Below are 15,223 nucleotides of genomic sequence, written 5' to 3'. Positions count from 1 at the left end.
GGGTTTCTTGCTGAAAAAGCCTGAGAGACACGGGAACGCCGGTGTCGCCGCGCAGCACAGCGTTCAGAGGGCGGCCCGCGCTGCCCACTCACCCTTCACAATTTCGTATTCCAATCGTGCCCTTCTTGTTTTGCTCCTCGAATCTGTCCTTCAGAGTCTTTCCAGTCTATTCCAGTCCCCAGCGTCAGTGTACGCGAGTTTTGTCGAACGTTCTGTCCGTGCAAACGATTGAGCACAGCCGCGCTTCTCTCCCTGCACAGCGGCTCGCTTCCACTCCTGTATACTCTTTCTTCTGCAAAGATGGCGCGCGCCGCAGCGTTCACCTTGTGCATGTGCGTGCTCGGGTTGGGCGCCTTCGCGCCCGACTTCTCTCGTCAGGGGGTACTCTTCGCTCAGGCGGTGAGTGACGCGAAGGCCGCGACCGCCGCAAAGCCTGCCGAAACGGCCAAGGGCGACACTGAGAGTCGCCAGGAGCGGATGCTGAAGTACGCCGAGCAGCGCGCAGAAAACGCGGAGGCGGAGTTGAAGCAGTTCAAGGAAACCCACGAGACGTCGGTTCGCGCGTGCAGCGAGGCGACTCAGCGCAAGCAGAAGGAGCTCGAGATCTGCCAGGGGCAGGCGGAGTCCCTGCGCACCATGTTCAACAGCTCGCAGAGCGCGAAAGCCGAAATGGAGAAGAAGGTCAGGGAGTTAGAAGCCAAGCAGGCAGTCGCGAGCTCCGAGGGCAACGACAAGAAGGTGGAGACGTACCGTGCGGCCGCGGAGAAAGCCGAGAAGAAGGCGCAGGAGTTGAGCCAGCAGCAGAAGGCCCTCGAGACCCAGCTGGAGGCGACCCTGAAGGAGCACGACGCGAGCAAGAAGGAGGCGGCCGCGCTGCTTGCGCAGCTCCGCTCGCTGGAGGCCGCGGTCGAGGCGCGGAAGGCGGACGCCGCGAGCGCCCAGCAGAAGGCAGCTGTGCACCACATCTTCTCGCTCGCCTCGCTCAAGGCGACGCTGAGCTCCGTCGGCCTGCTGTACATGTCGGTCGGCGAGCACCTCGTCGCGCACGTGCCGCAGGACGTCTGGGACAAGCTGAGTCTCCTCAGGCTTGAGGCTGCGACGGTCGCTGCGCCCTACGTGGAGATGGCCAGTGAGAAGGTTTGGCAGCCTCTCGCGCCAGCCGTCGGTCTGGCGACGAACTTCTTCTGGACGACTGTGTATCCGCTCGCGGCGGCTGGCGTGAGTAGGGGCCTGCAGGGCGTCGCCTCGCTGACCGACGACTTTGTACCCAGCGTCAACGGCCGCGTGGATGCCGCCCTCGAGCCACTCTTCAAGACGCACCCCTCTGTCGAGGCCCTCGTGCCTCCTCACCTCGCTGACCGCCTCGGGCTTCTCGTCTTTTTGGTCGGGGTGACCTACTTCCTCGCGCTTCTCACCTTCCGCTTCTTCCTCTGCCCCATCCTCACCTGCGTCTGCCCCTGCTGCTGCAAGCGCCGCAGCCGCAAGAGCAAAAACGCGAAAAAGTTCCAGCCTGCACAGAGCGCCACCGTGCACAAGGACAGGAAGGGACAGCCGCAGAGCCCCGCGCGTCCCTTCGCCCTCTCCGGCGCAGACTACAAGAAACCCAAGGCCTGAGACGAGACGAGGAGACGCCGACGACGCCCTCTTCACCCACGCACGCCGAGCTGGATCCGTAGCATCGACATAAGGAAGGCGGCGGAGCGGGGGGATGTATGCGCACACGTGTGTGTAGGACGCCGTTCTATCCGCTCGGAGCGTCTCTTCAAAGCCTCTGCACCACATTTGAGTGATTCGTAGATTCGATTACCTTGGGGAATTGGAGTCCGAGCGAGCAGCGTGCGACCGCGCGAGGAAACAAGCGAGGAGACACGCCGTCGTCGAATTTCGGCGGGAGGGGGGGGGGGGGGGGGGGGGGAGGGAAGGGAGGGCCTCCATGGGCCCGGGGGCCAGTTCCGCCCCGCGCTTCCCTGGCTCGTCTCTGCACTCGCAACATTTTTTATGTTGAATCAAGAGTAATCCTCTTAGGGTTTGCGAATGCCCACGTCGGCTGATGCAAAGCCGCGTTAGAATCTCCGAAAAAGCACCACACTGAAGTCTCGCACGCCCCCGCGCACGAATATATGTACCATTGTTTAAATTTAAAACCGTGCGACAGGGCCTCGATGCCTACACAGAAGTTCGGTAGACATACAGGCGCGCCGTTGAGCGAGCCGGTACCGCTGTCTCACACGAGTCAAGGACCGGCGTGTAGAGTGAAAGTCAAAGCCTTTGCGAACGGAAAGACAGGAGAAAACTCGGCAACAATCGCGTAGATCTGCGTCCGAAACGGGCTCTACTCTGGTGTGTCTCCAGGGAGGCGTCGCCCCGCGCTGTGAGCCGCGAAAGTAGTTCTGATTCACGCGCTGAAGGAACACTGGTGTCACCTTCATTGTCCGTCTGCTTTTCTCAATAGCTTCTCTCAGCCTCTATTCAGCCGCAAGTGTGTCGACATGTATCGCGGAGCTCCGGCGCTGCGTGAAGGCTCCTTTTGTAGAGCGTAGATGAAGCTCAGCGCGGCTACGGGGCTTCCAACCTCGATGCGTGCAGCATCAGTACGCTTCATACCGTAGCTGAATGGTGATTTTTAGCATATTACGCGATGTTAAAAGTGGCGCGTGGAATTTGCTTGGGATTCTTCTTGGTGCAGTCTATGGTAAATAGAGTTTTCAAACACATCAAGTCTGTGAAGGACACCCAGAGGTAGTAGAATCGATACGCTCACACCTATAGAAAAAGGGAAATTTAGTTGGCATTCGGTTCTTCGGTCAGCAAGGCAAGAGTGGAGCACCGCGCCTGCGCTTGGCTGCGCATGAGTGTGCCCTTTGCCAACACGACATAGACAGAAAGTTGAGTCGAGGCGTCTGCTTCCAGCTCCAAGGAAGACTGCACCCCCCCCCCTCCCCCCTGGGCTTTGAGTACGATGCCCAGCAACGATTGATGCGATTCGCTCGCTTCCTCGCCGCTGTGCGACGTGGCGCGCGAGGGTCTCCGGCCTCTTTCTGTATCCTCGATTCTCTTCGGGTCTGCACGCTTCTCGTTATCTTCTTCGTTTCATCCGCAGTCTCCACGCGAGACGTGTAAGCCTTTGTGTGCCTCTGCGAATTCAGGGTTGTGTCTGCTGTCGCCTTCCCGCGCGCACTGCCTCCTCACCGCGAAGATGCCTCCGACTTGGAGTCGCGCTCGAGTTTTTTTTCCAGCGCATGCAGTTTGTTTTCTACAGTAGCCATGCGGTAAGCGGCGTCTTTCGCGAGGATGTGAAGGCGCGCGGTCGCGTCCTCCAGCTGGTAGTACAAGATGTAGAAGGCGCCTCCGCTCGCGACAAGGAAGCCGCAGAGGAAGCTTCTCAGCCTGGCAAAGAAGGGGACTTTACGTTTCTTCTGCTTCTCCGCCGCGTTGGGCGTCGGCGCCTCCGTGGGGGTCGCCGCTTTGATTCGGTTAAACGAGAAACCTTTCTTCGGATCTACGGGTGCCTCGGGCTTCGCAAACTGAGGCTCCGCAGCAGGTGCATGGACTGGCTGCTTCGCCTCGCCGCCGAAGCGGAAAAACGACGACCGAGCGGGCGCAGGCTCCGCCGGCGCGACGGGCGAGGGGGGTGCGGCTCCACGTGTCTCCGCTGTCGTCGCAAGGGGCGATGCAATCGCGCCTTCACTCGCCTTCTTCGTCTCCTTCGCCGCCGACTTCCCGCCCCACAGCGACCAGCCAGCGAAGGACCGGGCGCCCAGAGCGCCAGATGACACCGACGCGGGCGAGGCGGCGAAGAAATTCATGGCGCTGCGGTCGCCTGCGAATCTCGGAAGCGCCACACACCACGCGTCGTATCTCTTCGAGCCTCGCTCGCCCAACAGGGGACACAGCGGCGAGCGCGAGAGGCCGCTGGGGGTGAAGCTGGCGCGCGCGGCGCCGGCGCGGACGAGGAAGCTGCCCGCGCGCAGAGCCGCAGGAGAGGCGATCATCTTGACGAACAGAAGGCGGAGACAGAGACGCCTGGAGGGCAGTGGCGCGCTGGGAAGCAGAGAGGCGAGGGGCGAGCGCTTTCCTCTAGAGAAGACGAGAGTTTGCTCAGCAAAAAGCGAGCGACAGCGAGTTCTGGAGGCGCCAGACTAGCGGCACACCGCGAGGAGAGCGCGCACAGGGGACTCGGCGGCGCTCGCGGCGCTTTTCTTCCGCGAACGACAGTCGAACAGACGCCGAGGTGCGGAGACGATAAAGAGAGGAAGACTGAACAAACGCGAAGTAGACGCACGATGAAGAGACGGAAAGGCGAAAAGACGCACTGCCGCCGCGCAGGGCCGCAGAGGTCGGACTCGCGGAGGGAAGTAGAAGACAGCCTGTGTTGAACGGAGAACGGCGGAACTCCGAAGGCATAAAAGTCTGTGTCTTCTTTCTGCTTCGAAGAAACGAGCGTCACGAAGAGGAGCGCCTGGTGCCGCACAGCCTTTGTCTTGGTAAAGAGGAACCGACCGCGCATGCATCCCCGAAAAACCGACTCGCCTCCTAACCCCCTCTCGGCGCCGCTCGGCGCGTTCGCAGACTTGGGTTCGCAGAGGCGAGCAGAATACGCTGTTTGCCTGTTTGGAAGGAGGAAGCGAGGCAAAAGGACATTCGGCGGTTCCTTCGGCTTGTCCGTTTCATTCAGAAGTTCGAGATGTGCGGCAGATGCACTCGTGTAGATGATGCGCTGCGCGGTAAACAGTGCGGCGTGTTCGTCGCACCCGCGAGTCAAGAAGGGCGCCAAAAACGGCGACTGCGCAGGACTCTTCGCACAATTTCGCTTCAGAGGCATGGCTCAGCTCTCACTGTCTCTTGATGAAACTTCGATTCGTGTGTGCGCCGTGACTCTGCAGGCGCGCCCTCGCCCGCGGGCCTTGGAGGCGCAGTCAATACTCAACGTGACGGGAGATGAGCTTTCAGCCGAGGCTACGCTCGAACTCTGAGCAGATTCTCTGAGCGACTTTTGCGCAGCCGATCGCCCCTCTAAGTAGGGCGACGCGTGTATCCTTGCAACAGTGACTCCCGAACCCAATGCAAATATATATATATATATATATATATATATGTTCATGCATAGTATATAGTTACTATATTTACGCAGACACGCAGATTCCATCTCCTGCAGAAGGCCCTGTAAGCATCCTGTGCTTCAAAGCGCACCTCCCGTCTCGCCATCCGGACTGAACACGCGCAGCTCGGACAGAACGCCTGCCGCTTGTGTGATAGGGAGCGTGATCTGCAGAGTACCCTTCTAGCGCAGAAGCTGCAGCCGAGGAATGCACTACACGCTGCAGCCTCTGTATTTCCGGTTTCAGATGGCTTAGCTAGAGTGTGAAGCCGGCTCCTGAGCAAGAAAGCCGTTCTCTGGTCCGCTACGGACGCTTTCCTGGCTTCTTTGCGACCGCCCCGCTCTCTCAGAGCTCCGAGTGCAGTTGGATTTGCTTCCGCTACGCAGCCGTGCATGCTATTTCCACTTCGCGAGCCCTCCAGTCCGCAGGAGCGTCAGACGAGGCTCGAGCGCAGGACGCAACGCAGGCATGACAAACACGCCGCAGGTCGCGTCCTCAGTCGAACTCCGCTCTCACTTCCCTTCTCTAGGTTCGAGATTCTCTGTGTTCGGCGTGTACAACGCAAAAACTGAAAAAAAGCCCAATGACTGAACCCTGACCTCGCCGGGTACCAGCGCATGCTTATTGTGGAACGCGTCTCTGATGATCCTGCGTGAAGGCGGATTCCTAGCGATGTTTCAAGCGTCAACACGCGGCGCGCGCGGGGTGCAGTGTTGCTTGTCGAATCCACCACATGCCAGAGAGGGCTTTGGGCGCGAGCCTCGAGTGAGGAGAGGCCCTAAAAGTCCTCTCCTGAACTGTCATCCCCGCTGTCACACGTGCAGCACCCAACCAAACATGAAGACCCAAACACTTCCGCACTCGATCTCCGCACGCACGCACTGCAGGGGGAACTCGAGGCTCTCCACTTCGCCGCCCAAAGACTGGCAGCGCCTCATCCAGTCTAATGCCCGACAGAAACATACCTACACATGAACACCACGCGAAGGTGTGCGAGCGGCGGCGGCCCCCGGGCGTTTCAGACGCAGACTGTGAAAACACTGGATCCGCTTCGAGGCCGTGCCGCTGGATATCTGCACATACACACATATGCATATATATACGTATACATGTATACATGCGTATATATATGAATATACAAGCATACAAGTATGCACAGATATATAAACATATATATGCATATATATGTATATGCGATCACAGACAGAAAACGTCTTTTAGAGACTTGGGGGAGTGGACAGGGGCGCCTCAGTCCCACGAAGCGTCTACACAGAAGAGAGACAGGCTGCGTGGACGATTGCCCTGGGCGAAGCTCGCGACGCGGCAGCGAGCCCAGAAAGTCATTTTCTCCGCTGTTTGAACTGCTAGGGGAGAACGACGCACTCAGTCGAGAGCGCAGAGGTCGAGATCCTCGATGTGGTACCGCTGCTTAGACAGCGTGAAGAGATACGAGGGATCTACAGGGCCGATTTCCGTGATAAACACTGTCAAGAGATGGTCGGGGATGTAATCGTAGAGCGGAATGCTGCGCAAAACCATACACAGAGCCAGAAAGAGTTCCGCATAAGCCCAATCGACATAACGCTCTACATATACATACACACATATATATATATATATATATATATATAAATTTGTAGGGTGACGCTACGTCTGCTGCCGCGGACTGGCGTCGCGAAAGAGTTTCGCGCGGCTCGCTAGAAGACGGTGTCCAGACCTTTTCGAGTGCATCCTTACCGCACGCTGACGTTCTCCATCTCGGCGCTGTCCGGCAGAAGCTGCAGGGAGGAAAACAAACCACCCGCCAGCCTCGCGCAGCGTGATCACCGAAACCAAAACCTCCCTCTTCGACATCGCATTCGCGACGGCGGCAAACCCCCGCGACGAAGGCCAAACGACCGCTGACGGGGCCTGAGGGAACCGCGGCGACAGACCCAAACCCGCAGAAACCCCCGAGCGCAGAAAGAAGCGTGCACAGACCCGAATGCGAGCGCCAGTCGAGTTGGCGACGTGCTCAGAAACCGAGCTACATACAGGTATGCCTACTCGTTCTATACAAACATATATATATATATATATATATATATGTGATTATAAGTATATATATAATTAGAGAGAGAGTTTAGGGTATATGTATTCACCTATGTATGTATGCATGTATATGTATGTATATATAAATTGATATATATAGGGTTCGCTGCTAGGGAAGAGCGCGAGCCACGACAAACTTACCAGCGCAGGGGGAATGAGCTCGTTGCGCGAGTGGTGATCATAGAGCGGCAGATGCGTCAGCTTGAATAAAGGCGCGACGACGATCACCGGTTTGCTGAAGGTCTGCAGACGGACACGCACACAGCCGCTCGACAAACGAATGCATTCGCGTCCGCAGAAGGACATACAAGAACAGATATATACATATATATGTATATATTTCTACATATAAAGAGATATATATATACATGCGTGGGTGAGGACCGATTTCCCGCGCTTACGCGTGCATGCGCGCAGCGATAGACAGATAGACGCTGTGTATCCTAATTCGCTGAGTCCGCGCATGCGTTCCCACGCAAGTTCGTACCTTCGCGGCCTCAGCCACGTAGCGCCCTCCGCTGATTGTCACAGCGCCGCCCGAGGAGAGAACTGCCATAGTCCCTGAAGAGAAAAACCAGAAAACAAAAGTTTGACCCTCACGTCTTCGTCTGCAGTTCTTCGATACACATTTCCACCGAGACGCGCGCATACTCTCCCCCTCGCACGCTCCTCTCTCGCGCATATTCGCATCATGCGCGCGCCGCACCTACCTACATATATATATATATATATATACATATGAATATATACATATATATATATATGCATAAAGGTCCGCACCTCTCAGCGTCTCTTCACTAGCATTTTTGCAGACTGAACGGCACGCCCAACAAGCGCAGGGTGCCTCTTTCGCCTCCTTAGACTGGTGCTGCAGAACGGGGCCCCGTGACTCACCGAGTACGACTTTGTCGACTTTGTTCATTACCGCGAAGAGGGCTCCGTCGGCGACGTACGCAGTCTTTATCCCGCACGCGACGAGGCATTTAGCCATCTTCTTTCCGCCTTGCTCGGGATCACCGCCGAGCACAATCACCTGGAAGCTGCATCGCACACGTTTCTTCTTCTTGCGGCTGCTCGCGGTCACCCCCTCGCCTTGGTTCTTGCGGTGAATCTGCGCGCCGCGCGACAGCACAGACGCATGAACCAGAGGCATCTATTGTGTGCTTGTCAGCTCCTTGCATCTAGTTCGCTCACTGCGCACTTGGGATCAGAGCAAAAGAATTCACGAATGGAACGAGAAAACAGGAGACAGAATGCCGCTTGCGAGCCTACACGTGATAAGACGCCGCCGCGCCGCGAGATTCGCGCGCGCTTCGTGAACGCATACGGCTGCACACGCGGGCGTGTTTGCAGCCAGACGGGGGAAGGCGAAAGAAATCCAGACGCCCCCGGCAATGCAGATACACCGACACCCGAATACCAAGGAGGCGCATGCACGGGGCATGCACGCGGAGGTTTGCACAGGCAGCAGTACAGGGTTTCCCGCGACATGGCCAGGCGCAGGCGTCTGCACGCGCAGACGGAGGACAAAACACAATCGCAGGACACGAAGGAACACGAAAAGCGCGGACGCAGCCGTGGCTACGGATGCATGCAAAAAGACGTATCTATCTATCTATCTATCTATCTATCTATCTATCTATCTATCTATCTATCTATCTATATATATATATATATATATATAGGTTCAAAGGTATACATATGGGCTGCGCCACCACAGATCTGACGACACATTCATTGTAGATTTCGTGGCAGGCGCGTCCTCAGCACCGTCTACACCGCGCACGCCGTGTGTCAAAGGGGCAGTGAACCAAGAGGAGAGTCCTGCGAAGCCGCGAAGCGTCCGCCTCCGCATTTCGGCGACAGAGAGCGTACCGCCTTCAAGAGTCGCTCGACGGCGAGAGAGTATCCGTAAGTCAAAATGCAGTCCCCGTTCAGGAAGCACGCCGTCCGCACGTCGTCGCCCTCTTCCCACGCACTATCGACCTCCGCTACCAACTCGCTAATGCCCTGCGACGCGAAACAAAACACGCGAGAGAGCCACTGCATTCCCAAAACCGCCGAGTCCGCCTGAATGCGAGACACCTCGGGTCGAGTCGGCAGGCGCATGCACCCGAGGCGCGCCGAGGCCGTAACAACCTACGAACGGCGGGCACCATGGAAGCAACGAAATGGACGACGGCTGCACTCAGCTCCTGCTGCATGCGACGGACGCCTCCACGCGTGCATATCCATCCTATATATATGTACATATACATATATATACATATATATGTATATTCATCGAGATAGGTGTCGCGTGTGCGTGGCCCCACGTAGACTTCGTGTGCGTGCATATTATGCATTGTGAGAGTTGCACGTCTTGGCTTTTTTGCATCGTCCCGCACGGAACTGCGAGCATGAGACGAAGGCGAGAAGCGAGGTTCCGAAGGAGCGTCGGAGCCCACGGGGCGTCCAGGCCTCTCGCATTTACACGTCACGCTGTCCTCTATACATACACACACATGTATGCGCACGCGGGCGTTGCTCGGTGTGTCGTTCGTTACCTCAAAGATCGACTGCTTCACCGTCGCGGGCATCGGCAAGAGGTCGTCGGCGCCTGGGGACGAGTAGGGGTCGAAGTACATCTCCATGGAGGGCGCGGCGCGCTGCGAAGACCAACGCCCGAGGTGCTGCGCGCCGGCGGCGCCGGGTGCATGCAGCGCCGACCGTTTCTGCGAGGCGAAGAGCAGATTCTCCCCGCTGCAGCCAGGGCGGAGCGTGGAGCCCAGGACCTGCCCCGAGCTCAGCGTGAGGTTAACAGAGGACGACGAAGAAGAGGGGAACGACGAGCACGCCGAGAAGGACACGGCAGAGGCCGAACGGAACGATGAGCAGGCAGACAGCGAGGAGTCAGAAGAGAGCGACGCGCGGTGGCTGGCGCGCGAAGCCCCACCAGCCGCGGAACTCCCCACACCCGAACGCCACTCCAACGACGGCGACGACACGCAGCAGCCACAGGCTCGGCACGTGGTGCATTCAGAGAAGGCATCCGACGCGCTCTTCTTGTCTTCGTCCTCGCGCTCCAGCGGCGGCGCCGTGCCCCCCCCCGAGGAGGCTGCGACAGCCAACAAACTCGACTTTTCCCGCGCGCGCTGCGCCGCTTGCTCCTCTTGCTTATGCCGCTGCAGCTCCACGTGCTTGTAGTGCTCGCGGCGGACGATGCACAGAACCTGAAGACGAAGCAGCGGCCAGAGAGCGGCTAGAAACAAGCCGAAAATGCAGCAGAGCGCGAGAAAGAGAGAGGGAGAACGCGACCGGGATGCGAGACCCAGGCGAGACAGCACAGACACACTCCACACGCAGAAACGACACGACGCCGAGGCTGCAGGCAGCTTCGAGTCGAGAGCTGAAAGGGACTGGCGGGCACCACACACTTGGAGGGCAGGAATCGCTGCTGGGGAGAAAGAGTCGCATTGTGCTGCAAGAAAGGAGTGCATTTAAGACAGACAGAAAAACGACATGCGCGGAAACCTCGCACGACTCTCACGCCACAAGGCCCTCGGGAAACCGAGAAAAACGCCAAAATAGGTTTCACCTTCGAGCGACGTCCCAAAGAACAGACTGATTTCCAAAATGTCACGAGAGAGAAGACCGCCTTCGTGAGGAAAGATGAGAGAAAAACTGAAGAGGGCACGGTAGAGGAGCACTCAGCGGGCCGCCCAAGCACCACCTCCGATAGCGTTGACGGCGCGTCCGGCCTGCGACAGGCGCGGCACGCAACAGGCGACTGCAGAGAAGACCAAAGACAGGAGAAGGGCCTACAGAGGAGCGACGACAGAGAGAGAACGCCTCTTACTCTTCTGAGAATATTGGCAACAAGGAACTCCATAGGACTTGCGCGAATGAGCCGCCGGCCGACGTGCTTGATGACTTCCACCAGCTCGTGAGTCGTCTGCCAGGGATACACGTCTACGAGGCGGCGGAGGACCTGAAAAGAAAAACTTTGCACCATTGTCCCTCCGCTGGGCTTCACTTGCGTGCGCCACTTCGCAGAGAGCCTGCATCCTCCTCTCGAGACGCCGAAAAAAAGTGCGACGCAGTCAAACACCTCATCGAGTTCGCACTGGTGCGCTCGGTCATGTCCACGTGAGCGTCAGCACATGTGCGTGGTGACGATATACATACAGGTGCAGGCCCCGACACGTATCTGTGTGCATTCTGAGGCACACAGGGGTGAGCGTATATGTACACGCTCCGTGACGGCCCTCTTCGGGTGAGCGTGAATTACCTCGGCAGTTCGCCTGGCTGCTTGGTGGCTCCCGCGGAGCTCGCGGCGCCTGAGTTGCAGAATGAGCGCCTCGACGAAGGGCGCAGTCCACTCAGACGTGGAGGCCGAGGCTCGCGCGGCTGTCGCGCCTGAGCCGTCTGTCGCGCCTGAGCCGTCTGTCGCGGCGTCGCCTGCTCCTTGGTCCACCGTGCGGGCATACGCTGACGAGGAGGGACAGGAGAGAGACCGAACGGGCGACAGCGACTCGGCTCCAGCCCCGCCTGCCCTGCTCTTCTGGTTCATGTCCTCCAGAGACACGCGAGCCTCGGGAATCGTTCGGATCTCCCCGCCGCTGCAGTCTGCACCAGCAGGGGGCGGCCGAAAGCCTTCTGCTCTCCGCTCCAGCGGTGTGGCGTCTTCACTCAGCGTGCCGCGTCGCCTCGCTCCACTGTCGTCGCCGCAGGGCCCTCCCTTCGAGCCTCGCGCGTCGACCGCGCCGACACTGTCGGTGCGCTTTCCCTTCTGCTCGCCCTGCTCTGACGAGGGCGGCTTCGCCTCCTCGTCAGCGGACGCCGTCATCTGGCAACAGAGACACTTTTGCGGCGGCACGTAGGAGAGCAGCGGAGGCGGTGGAATCGCCCGGCGATCGACAGAAGCGTTCCGCGAGAGAAACGGCCTTCTGTTCTGCGCGCACGGGCAAGTCACCGCCCCCCGGGGGTCTCTGCCCCCTTGAAAAAACTCCGAGTTGCGGAACTCGCTGGCCGGGCTGCTCCCGCCGCCCAGCGGCGGGAGGCCCGGCGAGGTGTCAGTACAGCCGAAGCCAAGGCCGTCGACGCGGTGTGCGCCAGACGCCACGGCCGCCGCATTTCCCTCGAATAACGGAGCGGAGCCGAACGAGCCGCGGTCTTGCAAAGCGCGGAGTGAGCTGTGCGACGACGAGCACCGCGAGCGCGGGTAGCTCACGGTGGTGTCAGCGCCGCACCCATGGACAAGCGGATACAACGGCAGTCCAGATGCATGCAGGGCGGCCGACAGCGGTGTCGAGTCGCCGACGAAAGGCGCGGAGGAGACGTGCTCCGAATGCGAACTCTTGTCTTGGCGGCCTGCAGCAGGGCTCGCAGTCGCTGCAGCGTCACTTCGCTCCAAAGTCTTCGCCTCGCTCGGTTCCGCCGCCCCCGCAAGGTCGGCACCAGACACGCCTCCCGCCGCATCGCCTCCTTCGGGGCGCGGCTCGCTGCCAGGCGCACGCAGCGACGCCGAGAGAACGACCTCCTCGTGGCACGAGCCCAGCGGGTCGGCAGACGACGGAGACGCTGGCTGAGCCATCGTACGTGTGGCGCGGCGCAGGCCTAGACGCGAAGACAGTCAGGGCGCAGTGAGGCTCGGGTTTCCCCAACCCTCAATCAACGTCGGTTGAGGTGAGCTGAGGGTCCCGGGAGTGGACAGCGGGGACGAAGCACGCCACCCTCCAGATGTGGAAGACGCAAGTTCAGGCCGAATCCACGCGTGCGACGAGAACAGGCGCCCACGAATGGACTGCAGATGCACAAGGAGGCACTGGACAAGGAAGAGGGTGCGCAGAGAGAGGGGGAGACGGCAAGCACTGGAATACTCTTTCCTGTTACTCGAACTCAGGTCGCGGAACGGGTAGCATCGCAGCTTCACAAGTTGTGAACAATGCCGCTGGGGCGCGGCGCTGACGGAATGCCGAGAAAAGAAAAAACAAACGTGGAGTTTTCATATGAGAAGGGCAACCAGAGGGGGGGGACCCACGAAACCGGGGATTCGGCAGCCCTGGAACCGATTCTCCTGCTGTGCACGTTTGCATCAACAACCTCGCGAATTTCGCGGAGGCAAAGCCAGAATGTAAGAAACGCGCACGCTCCGAGGTGTAGAATTGCTTGCTTCTGCTCGGCTTGCAGGCGATGTAAGACGAGCGCTGAGACGCTTCCAGAGACGAGAGACGAGAAGGGGGCGGGGGCAGGCAGCACTCCTTCGGTACTCACGCGGCTGATGTGTTATCGGGCCTGCGCATCACAGCTGTATGGAATGCCCGGTTCCGCGACGGAAAGACACGGCCCACGGCTGAGAAGCCCGTGTGCTAGAATTTGGGAAGCGCGGTCTCTTTAGGAAAATGTCGGCTCGTAAAAACGCCGCGAAAAACATCCCAGTCGCGCTTCGATTCTCCCGCCTGTGATGCGGAGAAGCCCTGAAGGACAGCCAGGTCCGAATATGCCGGTCTTCGCTGCTTCTGCAAGGAAGCGGAGAACACGTACGAAAGCATTGACCTTCCTGAGCCGGCAACATGAAGGCGATTTTGTCTCCGATGAAGTCGGTGAAGTTCGGGAAGCTGCCGGAGTGACAGCGTCCCGCGCGCAGGTACTAGGCGCAAGGCGGAGCTTTTTCTCGTGCGGCCTGCCAAGCAGACACCACAGACGCTCCGGCGAACGAGGTATTCGGAAATGCCAAAAGTTCGTAGAAATCTCCAGGCAGTGTCAATGACGCAACTCGCACGAGAGTGAGACGATGGCTGCGAGACAAACGGCGCCGTCGGGTCAACTCCCGCGTAAGCCGCCGTGTGCACTCTACGCGGTCGGCGCGACACCGGCGCAGAGTGCATGCGCGGCTACTCACGGCCGTGTCACCACGGAGCATTTACCAGTCCCATCCGGAAGCCACAAGCTCCACTGGAGGAATCTGCACAGCAGCCCGGCTTCAAGATGCTAAACCCGTTCGCGTGTGCGTGAGAGTCACGCACACAGATGCAAAACACAGGTGCGTCTGCCTCCAGAGCGAGCGACGACGAGACCGAGAAACTAGCGAAGTGTTCATCATGGGCACGGGGTGTGGCGGGTTTTTGTGGGGTTTGTCTCAGGAGCTGTAGCTTTCTCGCCACGATCTATCCGCTTCAGGTAGGCACGCAGAAGTTTTGCTTTACACTGCACAGGAGTTCGGTGGAATGCTAACGAAGACGAGGTGTTCCAAGTCCGTCGACAATGTTACCAGCGTCGCTTCACAGAGTATCTGTTTATCCGCATACGTAGCAATGAACCGCGGTCCTCACTGCGAGAGGCAGCGGGATGGCTAATGTAACCATTCATCGAGCTTACACAATGTTCTCTAACGATATCACACATATCATGGTACGGCACCACGCCCAGCGACAAAGTCGGTGTGCTTGCTGATATGCCACACCAGTTGGACACCGTGTTGTCTGCGGAAGTGTCATACTGAAACGACTCATGAAGCGCCGAGACGGCGGGGCTGACGTATTAGGTATGTATCAAGGTCAGCGCACGTGCTAAGCCGCGAGCGCGCGTAAGCAGTTCTACCTCGTCGATCAACTTGGGTGCATCATCGCGCTTATTATTAGACGGTGTGCTTGTGGATTCACCGCGAAACTAGCGAGCCCAGCGGTCATGCTGAGCATATCGTAAATAAACGGGAGGTTTCAGAATAGCCCGTTGTGCATGTGTAGGCGAACTTCCGCAGAAGGTTTTGCCAACACCCACACAAACTACACCTAATCCAGAAGTATGCATTGGTAATTAAGCTACTTTTTGAGCACTTTTTAGACAGTAACCATTTAACTTCATCCACCTATTAGATTGGGGTTTATAATGATTTTCAACTGAATTTTCATTAAAAGAAATAAATAGATACAGTAGTTCCTTCGATCGTCTCTTTGCACACTTCACTTCGAGCAGCCGCCAGCTAGTGTGGACAAGCCCTTTCCGTATTTGAGCAGTCGACGTCCCGACGATAAAGACGGGGTAATAAGCCT

At 58.4% G+C, this 15,223-nt stretch overlaps 3 protein-coding genes across 3 annotated transcripts; 1 reads left to right on the top strand and 2 right to left on the bottom strand.

Moving 5' to 3' along the window:
- Positions 1–300: 300 nt before the first annotated feature.
- BESB_074090 (uncharacterized protein) lies at positions 301–1,614 on the top strand (the record flags this gene model as incomplete). Its single annotated transcript, XM_029365782.1, has 1 exon — positions 301–1,614. The coding sequence occupies one exon, from the start codon at positions 301–303 to the stop codon at positions 1,612–1,614; it is 1,314 nt and encodes a 437-aa protein (XP_029218266.1).
- An 844-nt stretch (positions 1,615–2,458) lies between these two features.
- BESB_074080 (uncharacterized protein) lies at positions 2,459–3,992 on the bottom strand (the record flags this gene model as incomplete). The annotated part of the gene is made up of 2 exons (XM_029365781.1): positions 2,459–2,609; positions 3,190–3,992. 2 exons carry the CDS (start codon positions 3,990–3,992, stop codon positions 2,459–2,461), a joined length of 954 nt encoding a protein of 317 aa, XP_029218265.1.
- A 2,490-nt stretch (positions 3,993–6,482) lies between these two features.
- BESB_074070 (uncharacterized protein) lies at positions 6,483–12,765 on the bottom strand (the record flags this gene model as incomplete). The annotated part of the gene is made up of 9 exons (XM_029365780.1): positions 6,483–6,624; positions 6,837–6,877; positions 7,332–7,433; positions 7,678–7,751; positions 8,085–8,301; positions 9,066–9,200; positions 9,737–10,402; positions 11,029–11,160; positions 11,461–12,765. 9 exons carry the CDS (start codon positions 12,763–12,765, stop codon positions 6,483–6,485), a joined length of 2,814 nt encoding a protein of 937 aa, XP_029218264.1.
- Between the last annotated feature and the right edge of the window lie 2,458 nt (positions 12,766–15,223).

This window comes from Besnoitia besnoiti (assembly GCF_002563875.1).
Source record: "Besnoitia besnoiti strain Bb-Ger1 chromosome Unknown contig00007, whole genome shotgun sequence".
Lineage (NCBI taxonomy): Eukaryota > Apicomplexa > Conoidasida > Eucoccidiorida > Sarcocystidae > Besnoitia > Besnoitia besnoiti.
Note: the sequence above shows the minus strand (reverse complement) of the source record. Positions and strands in the feature narration are given on the sequence as shown.